General features: G+C 44.6%; 1 protein-coding gene across 3 annotated transcripts in view; it reads left to right on the top strand.

The window, feature by feature from the left end:
- Positions 1 to 13,085, top strand: part of GMPPB (GDP-mannose pyrophosphorylase B) — a 67,025-nt gene that overhangs the window by 16,917 nt on the left and 37,023 nt on the right. For all 3 annotated transcript variants that reach the window (XM_085894307.1, XM_085894308.1, XM_085894309.1), the window contains exons 4-5: positions 4,118 to 4,166; positions 9,452 to 9,594. In XM_085894307.1, coding sequence (XP_085750433.1) covers positions 4,118 to 4,166; positions 9,452 to 9,594 — 192 coding nt within the window. The remainder of the gene's footprint in view (positions 1 to 4,117; positions 4,167 to 9,451; positions 9,595 to 13,085) is intronic.

The raw sequence follows: 13,085 nt of genomic DNA, 5'->3' as shown, positions 1-13,085 counted from the left end.
AAGTAGTGTTGATAAAACACCTTACCCTTACGCTGTTCTAATATATTGTTACAGCTGTGGAAATTCGCAAACCACCATTCAGGGCCCGTAGGTGAGATAACTCGAAGTACATGTGTAGTTAGCCCCAAACCCATTGTTTAGAGGGAATTTATGTGATTCATTCCGGCTGCGACGCTTTGAGTTAGGCGTTTTTCTGTTATATCTTTATTTTGAATCAACCGCCATAACCATCAAACCACCACCGATAAACCCTCCACTACCCTCACCTCTCTCCTTCTACGGCCATTCCCGCATCACCTGTGAACACTGAGCGTCGGGCTGTCTTGGGCTCGTTCAAGCGATATGCACCAAGCTGCGAGTGCAAATAGCGGCCTTTCCGAGGGAAAATTCGGATCAAGAATGCTACACGCCCACTTCTGATCCGTCCAATCAGCAAGCGCGGAGCGGCTTGGCCCCACCTCCAGGCGGGTCCGTGTGAAATCGAAATATGCAAATTCTAGGATCAGGGGAGGTTCACGCCCACTTTTCCTCCATCCAATGGGCGAGCCTGGCTCCGCCCCTGAGCTCATCCTGATCCGGAAATTTGCATATGGGTTCTCCTGCCGGCCTATAAAACGCCGAGCGCAAGGCGAATCGTGGCAGAGTCAGTTTGGAAGAGCAGAGTGTGGCAGCGGCGGAGTGTGGCAGAGAGTGGAGTCGGGAGGCGAAGGCGTCGAGTTTGGTTCTGCAGTCGGCTGAGGAGAGTTGTGGCAAGAGGCAAAGGAGCTCTGGTCCGAGGCGAGAAGGACGGCGGTCGGCGACGAGGTCGCGGCGGGAGATCGCTCGTCGCGGGACCCAAGCCAGCCAGCCATTCTCCCTCCCCCAGAGCATCAACAATTCCCCCTTTTCCCCCGCGTTGAGATAGTGCAACAAGGGGGCCCCGTTCCCACCCCACTCCAAACGTCGTGCCAACGAAACCCGCGAAGGAGCACGGAGTCGGGGCACAGCCACGCGGCCACGTCTGCGGCTCGTCTGCCAACGCGCCACGAGGATGCGGGTAGGACCCACCCGGTCTCGCGGACCTGGCCGCTCCTTCAGGTCCCACGCACATATTGGCCTACAGGCCCGTCTGCCCCCTTGTCTAAGAGGGTGGCTTCTTTCCTTTGTTTTTGAGTAAATGTGTGTCGGCGCCGTGTCTTGTAAAGTAGAACTGTATAAGTGTTGTCGTGTGTACGCATATTCGGTTGTAACTCTGCGTCGTTGTTTCTTTTGTCTTCCTGATATAGGTGCATTCTGACTGTTTGGCTGTATATGTGTGCTTTCCGTGTGTCGTGTAATAAATGTGCATTGTGTGAACTGTTTTCCCGTTTCGCTTCGTCTTTTCTTTATTGACTCTCCATCCTGCTTCACGTAAAGGGTTCTTAGTGGGCTTAATACGCCCGATAATTAATCGGAACCGTCGAGGCCAACGATAACACCGCTCCGTTATCCCGATAGCACGGAACGGACCGCTTAACCAGTTCGTGTCCGGAGTCTGCCTGTGGCGAGGTACAATCGCCCGGTCGACCATCCGCGCAGGTACTTAGGTAGATAGAATTTGGCAAGCAACCCTATCCTGCGCGGGTGGGCAATTGGCACGGTCGTGGTGGGGTTAAACCCCCACCCGTGACTGGCTCCCGGCGTTGTTCCGAGAGGGTCACGATAGAATTGTCCGTTCCGGTCGGCGAAGCGGCCGCCATTCGAGTTGAGCGGCCGATCGCACGCCGGCGGGCACGAATTCGCAACAATATAATTCAACTGAAATAAAATTAAGATTTTAAAGTTCATATAAAAATATTAATTTGAAGTTTACTGCCATTGATGGTTTACTGTCTTTTACACCACATTATTGAACACACTACAACAGTTCTTCGTGCCTGTTGTTTGGGTCCTTTATGACGTCCTTAAAAACAGGAACTTTCATGTTTGGAATGATTTTCAGATAGGCAGACAGAGTAAAAAAGAATCTCAAAACTCTCTGCTCATGTGCGATTTGGTTAAAAATTTGAACCAACGTACTGCTAAGCTCCAGCTTCGTTTTCTGATTCGTGTTCAAAATATAACATTAAATTGAAATGAAGTTGTTCCTCGATCCTAAAATGACGTTTGCACACAGACAGACAGATAAAAATGAACCTATTGCTGAACCTGTACTTTTCGCTTCTCGTGCGTGGGGAAAACGACCAAACAAACACGATTTGAGCTTTATATATTAGATGTAGTATGATGCTTTAGTTGATATATTCTTACTGCAGTCAACTCTCTATGACAGTAACTACAAAAATTGTACATCACAGTACAACTACAGTTGATTTAGCATGATGGCAGTTAACTGTCATTAACATAGAATTATTGCAATCTTATTACTGTGTGGGAAAAGCTTGTATTGCCATAATCTTGGTGAACAAATTGCCATAAACCATACCTATGTTCTTTTTTTGGGGTTCCAGAATTATTATTATTTTTGAACCAGGAAGTCCTTTGCTTTGATGGTCACAATTATGGAATTTTTATGATGCAGTGCAGCATTTGCAAAGGTTAATTTTGGATGCCCAAATTATATATATATATATATATATATATATATATATATATATATATATATATATATATATATATATATATATATATAATTTTCTACAAGATCGACGCTCATGGAAGAGCAAGCTATATCGCTAAAGCCATCCGTTATAAAGAGTTCTTTCATCTCTATCTCCTCCTGTCAGTTGCCCATTATGCTTCTAAATCTCTCGCCACTGTATCTTTCCATCTGGTCTTAGGCCTTCCTCTTCTCCTTCTTCCTGGCAGTCCCATCTCCATCATTCATCTCACCACATTCTCTCTTTCATCATCAGATAACCAAACCAATTTGATCTCTTATCGGCTACTTTCATTGATGTTTCCACAATCTTCACTGACCCTTTGATGTACTGGTTCCTGATCTTGTCCTTTCTTGTCACACCACACATTCATCTCAGCATCCCCATCTCATTTGTATCAAGTTTATGTTCGTCTCTCCTTGATGTTGCCCAAGTTTCCACATTATATAACAAGGCTGGTCTCGCACTCTGATGCACTTCCTCCAATTATTCCAACCAGAACTCATCTGTTGCTTAATTTCCATTTCCATCTTCTGCCACCACTGACCGCAGGTACTTGAAGCTATTCACTCTCTCCAGATCTTCACTCATAAACTTTACACCTTCACCCCGACCCTCTTCCTTAGGCTCAACCTGACAATGCAAATATTGAGTCTTTGGTCTACTGATCTTCATAACCCTATCTTACAGCACTTTTCTGCATTTCTCAAGATATGCTGTCGTATTCTCATCATTTTATTTACTTTTTGAAATTTGCCAAAAACAATCCTGAAGGCCACTACTACATGTGTAGGGCTACAAAGTAGAGAAAAAGAAGAGAAAAACTGGCAAGACCTTCTCCTCGTCCTGAAACGAGGAAACCTCTTCACAGGACCACCATGCAGGAGGGGTAACATAGCTCAATGTCATTCCTGCCACATAGCTCAATGTCCTCTGCAAACATCATTGACCATGGGACTTCCTGTCTCACTTGCTGAGTGAGAACATCCATGACAATCAGGAAGTGGAAGGGGCTCAGTACCGATCCATCATGCAATTGAACTTTAACTTCAAAACTCTCACTTTCTCCCACAATGCTTCTTGCTTTTGTCTGGCACTTACTTCCTACTTCTTATATCTTATACAAATCCTGCAATAGGCGTACATACTGCTCAGGGACTCCACAAATTGTTGCACCTCTCTCGACTTCCTCCCGAGGCACTTGGGCAAAAGCCTTCTTCATATCAATGAATACTGGCACAAACTTTATGTTGCTTTGACCTTCCCAGTATTTCTCCATCACGTGTCTCAAAAGAAAAAGGGCATTCGTAGTGCTTCTTTCACACATGAATGCGAATTGGCCTTCATCGATTTGCACTATTTTTCTCAATCTCTAATGCATGACTCTCTCCCATATCTTAAAGGTATGAAATGAAGACCTTTGATCATGAATGCTTGTTTTTCATTTGTTTTGTCTATTTGTCTATTTACTCTAACTCTTGACTTTTTCTCCTGGACAGCTGGGTATCCAAATATCGATGTCTCATGAGAAAGAGCCATTGGGAACAGGTAAACACTATTCATGTAAAGACATTCGTTGTGTTTTGAGGATACAATACCTTTCGAGACACACTTGCTTGGTTATAAGTAGTAGTGAAAACTTTTTGGAATAATAAAAACTCTTTTTTTCATATTTTGGAAATATAAACAATTGAATATATTTAAATATTAAACATTATAATGAAATTGTAGTTTGGTGAACTTAAATGCAGCTTGCATGGAAAACATACTTGGCAAATTTTATGAATTTTATTATTGTGCATTGTAATTATCCCAATGCTTTTTCAAAAACAGGGAGGGGGGGGATATTACAATCTTCTCCATCTGTCTGTCCGTCACATTATCTCCGAAACAGTTGGGCAGAAATTCGCCAAACTTGGTAGTTATGATCATGATATGGCAAGAAACTGTGGGAGCGGTATCATTTTTGGCCTTGCCTCTTGGTCAGCTCAGGTCAGGTATGGGAGAATGCGCCAGAGCAGTGCGTCGCTGCATCCACTTTCCACCGGTACTCCAGGGGCCTCCGTCTAGGTATCCCAAGGCAGATGCCTGGCCCATCACCATCTCCTTGAGATGCTGATTAACCTGCTGCAACCATGAGGCATGTGGTCGGCTCATTGGCTACCTTCACTCATGAGCTCCCTCGCTGAGAGAATCTCGTGAGCTGAATCAGTGGCAGGAAAACGAGCTACATGTCCATACAGCTGCCGCTGACGCTCATGGACTATGCAGGTAACAAATCTCATTTGAGTCTCTCTCAGCATCCCCTCGTTGGACACAAAGTTCGATCAGCGATAGTCAAGGATTCTCCGAAGAGACGTGGTGCCAAAGGAATTAAGTCTCCGTCTCAGATCCATGATCAGAGTCCAAGTCTCACATCCGTAGAGTAAGACTGGAAGCACCAAGGACCTGCAGACTCGGACGTTCGTCCTCCTGCACAGCGTCACACCCCATGATCAAGTGAATCCATAACTCCCCAGGCTCGACCCAGGCATCTTTTGCTCTCTGGCTCACAGCCAGCGGAAACATGAATATCACTGTCAAAGTAAGTGAATCTCTCCATGACCTCAACATCCTCACCACAAACAGGTACAGACAGGACAGCAGCATCCATGATGTCATTTAAAGCCTGGATCTTTGTTTTGACCCAGGAAACCCATAATCCCAGCGCCTCCGACTCCTCATTCAGCACCTCGAGGGCCCCCAAAAGGACATCCAGAGTCTCCGCAAAGATGACTGCATCGTCTGCGAAATCAAGGTCAGAGATCTTGACATTTCCAAACGATGCACTGCAGCTTGATCTCTCCGACATCCTCCCCAGAATCCAGTCCACACAAGTGCTGAAAAGTGTGGGGGCCAGTACACCCCTCTGATGAAGTCCAGTAACAACTGGAGATAAGTCAGCGATGCCATCACCACATATCACAGCACTCTCAGTACCAGAGTATAGTTCAGACTGATCAGTTTTGGTGGCACCCCACGAAGACCAAGAATCCTCCAGAGGGTATCTTGATTCACTGAATTGAACACTTTGCAAAGATCAAGATCGGCTGCAAGCAGCCTCTGCTGAAACTCTTCTCTGCGTTCGGTGAGGACCCGAAGAGCAAGGATACGGTCAATTGTTGCCCTCTTTGGTGTAAAGCCTGACTGCTCTGGGCTCTGGTACTCAAGCAGATGGTGGCGAACCCTATCAAGAATTATCCGAGCAAAGACATTGCCAGGCACTGAGAGCAACCTCACCCCTCGGTAGTTGTTGCAGTCCTGGCAATCACCCTTCCCTTTCCAGAGAGGGACAACAAGACCCCTCTTCCAGTCAGTATGGATGACGCCTGTGTTCCTGCAGAGTACAGAACTGCATGCAATGACATGTGTACAGCATTTCCCCAGCCTTGAGAAGGTCACAATGGATGCCACAGATCCCAGGAGCTTTACCCCATTTCAACCGGTTCACCGCAGCCTGTGTTTCCACAAATTAACATGGATCACAGTTGATTGAAGGGTCAGCAATCAGGATAATAACACCCCTCACATCCAACTTCACCGCTGGTGGTTCAACCTGGTACAGCCGCTCAAAGTAACTGGCCCAGCGGGCCTTGACTTTGGATTCCTCTGTCAAGAACCCACCACCCTCCGCTTTCACTGCAGTACTCTGGGGGATGGGCTTAGACGAATGCAATGCATGAATCCCCATGTAAGCAGGATGAGAATCACCTGACTGCATGTGATGCTCTACCTACTCACAGATTCCTCGCACATTGGCCTCCTTGTCCACCGTCAGCACACCTACAGTTTTAAGCCTCAACTACCTGAACAGCTCAGCTCTGCCATTAAGCCTGGCCCTGTAACTCTGGTCAATGGTATACAGTGTCCCTTGAGAGATAAAATTCTTCTTCTCCCTCTGGTGAATTTCAAGACATCTGCCAGCAACATCAATAATGGTGTTCTTGAAGGCACTCCACAACTCTTCAGGATTCCCTAAAGCACACAGACCCCCCCCAAATCCCCACTCAGCATGTTCACAAACTCCTCAGCTACCCCCTCATCCTTGAGCTTGCCAACATCCAGCCAAGGCTGGGATGGTACCATTCTCCTGGATTTCAGCTGCAACTTCAGAGTTGCTACAACAAGCCTGTGGTCAGCATTGAGGAACTGAGCACTCTAGTAGACTCTGCAGTTCTGGATCATCCTCCAGTGACCATCAGCGAGCACATGGTCAATCTTCTTTGCCACACCAACAGCGATGGAATACCAAGTTCAGCGATGAGCCTGTGGGCGCTGAAAACATGAACCAGCCACCCTAAGTCCACGATTTCTTGCAAAGTCAAGGAACTTGGTGCTATTCTGCTTCACAGTTCCAGACCCATTGAGACCAACACATGTCTCATAACCATCCCTATCAGTGCCAGTCAATGCATTGAAATCCCCCAAGACTAGAAGAGTTTCTTGCCTGGGGCACTGATCAACGACCGACTCGAGCACGGCATAGAATGCGTCCTTCAGGGTGAGATCACTCGCCTCAGTCAGAGCATATTCAGAGACCAGGGAAATGTCTCCTAAGGAGTAATGAATCCTTCGTCTCATAATACGCTCATTGACCATGTTACCTCAATTATCATTGGAGTCAGCTTATTGGACACAGCTTGGGCATTGTAACCATCAGGTGGCTAGACCATTCGTCGGTGTAACCACCCGCTATGATCTCACCTCTATCCGGTCTCCGAGCCTCAGAGAGTGCTGCAATACCGATGTAGAAACACTTGAGCTCAGATGATATCAGAGACGGGTGATCATCCTCTCTTTGTGATAGCCACCTACCCGAAGGGACCACCTCATGTTAACCGAAAGAGACTACCATCTGATGGATGACACCGCAGCATCATTCCACCACACACCACTGTAATCTGACCCAGGAAGTTTACCCCATGTTTTTCCTCCTATCATCAAGAAATGGGGGTCCAGAATGCTTTCCCCCTATGCCGTCATCCGGTGAACTGTGCTGCAAATGGCAGCAGCACAGGAGATATTCCCCAGAGTGGGTTTTCAGTTTTCTTTGCATTTGTGGGTTTTGTGGAATGAACTGTTTTGCGGTGGCCGGAGTGCAAATCCTACCACCAACCTCCTAAAAAAAGTATCCCGACTGACTGCTGGGGGATGTCTGCAGACACAGTTGTGCACTAGATATGGATGGCCGAGCCGTTGGCTCACAGAGAGCTCCTCCGCCCTTTGACAGGTTTTGTTTTTAATCTGGTTGGGTGACCATATCCATACACCCTTCTCACCAGGGAAGCAAGTGGGGGAGACAGTTTAGTCATCAACAACCTGACCATGAAACAGGTTAGTTCAGGCTTGAATGGTACCTGTAGCAAGTCACAGATCTAATCTGGCCTGACCTGACAATAATATTTTTGGTTATTTGATATTTTGAGCCAGCCCCAAGGACCTGAGCCCCTTGGGGCTGGCTTAACAGATAAAATACCCCAAAATACAATTCCAGGCACATTTTGAAACATTTTCATTGAACTTGTTGCATGCAATCAGCATTAGGGGATATATGAAATGTGTAACGATTTTTTGGGGATTTGACCTCCGATTCATACCCACAGGGGTCATACCTGGGGTCACAGGGGTCAGAGCAGAATATTTTGTTGAAAACTCATTTTGGGTCATTCGTTGTGGAACTTTTTTGCCATCTTTCAATTTTGCTTTTGGTGTTTTTTTTTGTTTGCTTGTTTTGCTTTAAATTTGTGATTGCGTGCCATCGACTTTGCTCTAGTTAAGGAATTGCAGAACTATTATTGTGTACTGCTATCGTGCAATGAATCTCTCTAGTTCCAACTGCCAACTATTGTTGACACTTCCCTTTAATAGTCTTTTGCCATCCTCCACCCATGGTTTCTGTTCAACCCACACACCAATTAGTTGGTCGGCTCACTCAACGATGAGTTTGAGCCAACTAGGAGAGAGGATCTGCAAATGCATGGTCAAATGCTCCCTCCACCAACAGGTTGGCATGTGGCACAGGTTGAGGGACAAATTCAAAAATGAAGGAATCACAAAATGGATCAATGGTTCACTCAGTAGCTTAATTGTTTGAGCATCTGCTCTGAGTCTGGAAGGTCGGCGGTATGAACCCTGCCCAAGTCATATCAAAGACTTCTAAAATGGTACATGCTGCTTCCTTGCTAGAGGATAAGCATTTGAAAGGACAGAGCATGGACAAATAACCACATGTTGGCAACTATTATGCAGACTTTGTTGGATCGACTGGCTTCCTCCTGCGTTGAAATTCTTTGGAGGGTAACTCGTATTATTATAAAATGAAATAGCAATAGCGGTCACAGCAATCGTATTTCTTTCCACTCTTGAAAACTATTTAAACTTTTTGATTTAATGTTCATAATTCTGTGGTGCTTTGACCAGCGTTGATCATTTTCGGGGAATGCTGCAGACTATTTGCTGCGTCTTCTTTCCACCCTCTTTGATTTTTTTTTTTTTTATGTCCCTTTATTTTGTGCTAATTTTTTTTTTCATTAATGGGGAAATGTTCAAAAATAAACCCACTGCATGTGTGCATAAATAGGGAAAGGTTAAGATGTATATTTAGCTGGTTTATTCATTATGCCAATTTTGAAGTAGTTTCTTTTATTAGGAAGTTTTTATAGCTTTCATCAGTGTAGTTTGGACACTGTTGGTCAATGGGTGTTATGTAGAAGTTGCTGGTTGTGAATTGAATACTCATTTTTTGGTTGAATGGAGGGTAAATGAAGCTACGTTTGTTTGTGTGTGTTTTCCAGCGGGGCCACTGGCATTAGCCCAGAAAGTACTGGCAGAAGACAATGAACCATTCTTCGTTTTAAACAGTGATGTGATTTGTGATTTCCCTTTTCAGCAGCTCATCTCCTTTCATCGGCATCACGGACGCCAAGGCTCCATTGTTGTAAGCTGACTTTGTGATGCTAATGACTGTGCCTTTTGTTTCAGCATGTGTTGTCTTTATCAACTTTTTGCCTTCTTAATCCGCTCACATTGTTTTGTCTTTTTAAAAGTATGGTTGTTCTTGTCGATTTTACATTGGCTTGAGTTTGTATGACTGTTAATTCAGCCCCATGCAACAAGTGAGCAGGACTTATCTTGACAAAGATTTTTAATGGATAACATGCATCGTTTGTATTGTGGCAGTTTCATTTCAAACGAGAAGGGCACTCGGTAGAGTGTATACCTCTGCCACGCAATGCCTGATCCAGTTAAACATATCGGGGCAATTTATTTAAATACATGCTATACTGTCGGAGCCCGCTATTCGCGGTTGTTAAATTGTGACCTCTCCATTCGCTGCCCAGTGATTTGCGTGTTCACCTTTTAAAAAAAATATATTATTTTTTTATTTTGTTCTTTTTTGTGGGCGTATTTGCAGTTTTTCATGGGATTTTTGATTTTCCCTTATGAATCGCAAACCGCTGGGATCGCTATTCACGAATTTGTCATTCGTGGCATTTTCCAGGAACATATCTCCCCGCAAATAGCGGGGTCCGACACTACATCGGTTTAGCCTTACCTCTCAATGCTGAAGAATCACTGAAAAAATTTTAAAAATTTCGTATCTGGGTTTGTATCTTCACCAAAATCGAATCAATTCATCCTTTTCACACACCCAACCTGTGAAACCAAGTTTTGCCAGAATCCGTCTACCACTTTTTGAGATATCCCGCACACAAACAGACAAATTATCAAGAAAGATCTATCATGCACAGCACGATAGTTGCAAAATCCATAAAACAAATTTGACCGAAAAAAAAAATTGGTGGTTGAATTGAATGACCAAATTTGCGACTCCTCTTCAAATTTCAAGTCAATTGGAAGAAAATTGAAAATTTTAGAAATTTAGCCAATGTTGACTTTTTTGCTCGTGTTGACCTCAAAAAATGTTGATGGTTGAATTCAGTAACCTGATATGCAAATATGCTTAACATTTTCAAGTCAATGAGATGAAAATTCAGGATCTAAGAAATTCCACCTTTGTTGTTGACTTTTAGGCGATGTTGATCTTTTGATCTTTCTTGACTTCAAAATAATTGGCTGGTTGAATTCATTGACCTGAAATATAAATCCTCTTCAAATTTCAAGTCAATGGGATGAAAATTGAAGATTTTAGAAATCTCACCGAAGGTTGTTGACCTCTGGCCTATGTTGATCTTTTGGCCAATGTTGACCTCAAAAATAATTGGTTGAATTCAGTAAGCTGATGTGAAAATCCTGTTCAAATTTCTACTCAAACTCTTCAGGATCTCCCAAAGCATGCAGACTCCCCAAATCTCCACTCGGCTTGTTCACAAACTCCTCAGCGACCCTCTCATCCTTGAGCTTGCCAACATCCAGCCGAGGCTGGGATGGTACCATTCTCCTGGATTTAAGGTGCAACTTAAGAGTTGCTACAACCAGCCGGTGGTCAGTATTGAGGAACTATGCACTCCGGTAGACCCTGCAGTTCTGGTTCATCCTCCAGTGACCATCAACGAGCACAAAGTCATTCTCTTTTGCCACTGCCAGCATTGGAATACCAAGTCCAGCAATGAGCTTCTGGGTGCTGAAACCATGACCCGGTCACGAAGTCCATGACTTCTTGCAAAGTCAAGGAACTTGGTGCTATGCAGGTTTACAGTTCCAGACCCATGGGGACCAAACACGTCTCATAACCATCCCTATCAGTTCCAGTCGATGAATTCAAATCCCCCAAGATGAGAAGTGTATCTCACTTGGGGCACTGATTAACCACAGACTAGTGTGGCATGGAATGCATCCTTCACGGTGAGATCACTCGCCTCAGTCGGAGCATAAACAGAGACCAGGGAAATGACACCTAAGGAGTGACGAATCCTTAATCTCATAATATGCTCATTGACTGGTGTTACCTCAATTATCATTGGAGTCAGCTTATTGGACACAGCTACAGCAACTCCTTGGGCATGGTAACCATCAGAGCGACCAGACCAATAGTAGGTGTAACCACCCGCCATGATCTCGCTGCAATCCGGTTTCCGAACCTCAGAGAGTGCTGCAATACAGATGTCCAAACGCTTGAGCTCAGATGATAACAGACAGGTGATCATCCTCTCTTAGGGATGGGACATCCCAGGCACCCAGCTGAAGGGACCACCTCAGGTTAACCCAAGGAGACCGCCGTCTGGTGGACGACACCTCAGCACCAGTCCCACACACTCTCCCACAATCTGACCTGGAAATGTTACTCCAGGGTTTCCCTCCTATCATCAAAGATTGGGGTCCCGAAGGCTTTGCCCCAATCCCGTCATCCGGTGAGCTGGCCTGCGAAGGGAAGCTGCACAGGTGGTACTCCCATGGAGTGGGTTTTCAGATTTTTTTTTATGCTTCAAGAATGTTTTGCGGAATGAAGGCTATTACGATGGCCAGAGTGCAAATCCTGCCACCAACCTTCTGATAAGAAGTATCCCAACTGCAAGTGGATGTCCGCAAACATAGTTGGGCACTAGATATGGATGGCCGTTGGCTCACAATCAACTCCTCCATCTCCAGAACAGCTGGACAGATTGAGGGGAAATTTCACACAAATGTTCCCAAGTTATGGGTGTACAAGTTTAAGGAATAATTGATGGGTCACATGGTTTGGCAGCCATATTGGATTGAAGAAATATATTAAATAATGTTTTCTCTTGAACCGCTTAATCAAACGACGTGAAACTGCACATTTATGATCTGTAGTGAATGGGAATACATGTTTTAAATTTCTACTTGATCAGACACATGGTCTGGCAGCCAGAATTATTTTATTCTTTGATTTGGGTTCTTTTTGTTATTTATTTATTTATTTTTTGAATAAGGCTCACTTGGCTGTGCCCCTGAATGTGTTTGGTGGAGTAGCAGCTGAATGTGAATCCTATCCAGGTTCCTCCTGATGACGTCATCTTTGCTTTTTGCTTGTTTGGGTTCCTTCTGATTGCTCTCATGAAGGAGTGTACCTATTTGGTCTTCCATTTGATTTGAATTGATTTTATTTTAATCCCATTCTAAATTCAATTGAATAATGAATAATAATAAAAAGAACCGTCATGGGTCTGGGTCAGGTGTCCAATCAAAGCGGGGTTGCATTAAAGCGGGACGTCTTGGTACCCGGTCATCACTTCCAGCAGTTATAACGTGGTAGTTCTAATTATTTCTCTTATTAATTATGTAACTCACCAGTACAGAAACGCCACACAAAAGAAGTCCTGATGAGGATCTGCAATCCTCTTTTTCTTGTTGTAGCATTATTACCTTTCGTGAAATAAGCGAGTGACCAAGTTGACTAACAACAGTATCACATAACTGCCATCCAAGGAGAAACATCACGTGATCAACTGCCACGCCATCTCGTGCCGTCCACTAGTTCACTACCTGCAGCCTGACCCTTATTCA

The sequence above is a fragment of the Eptatretus burgeri genome, chromosome 9 (assembly GCF_056783735.1).
Source record: "Eptatretus burgeri isolate ZD-2024b chromosome 9, Ebu_testis_v1, whole genome shotgun sequence".
NCBI classification, from domain to species: domain Eukaryota; kingdom Metazoa; phylum Chordata; class Myxini; order Myxiniformes; family Myxinidae; genus Eptatretus; species Eptatretus burgeri.
This window is presented reverse-complemented; position numbering and strand designations above follow the sequence as displayed.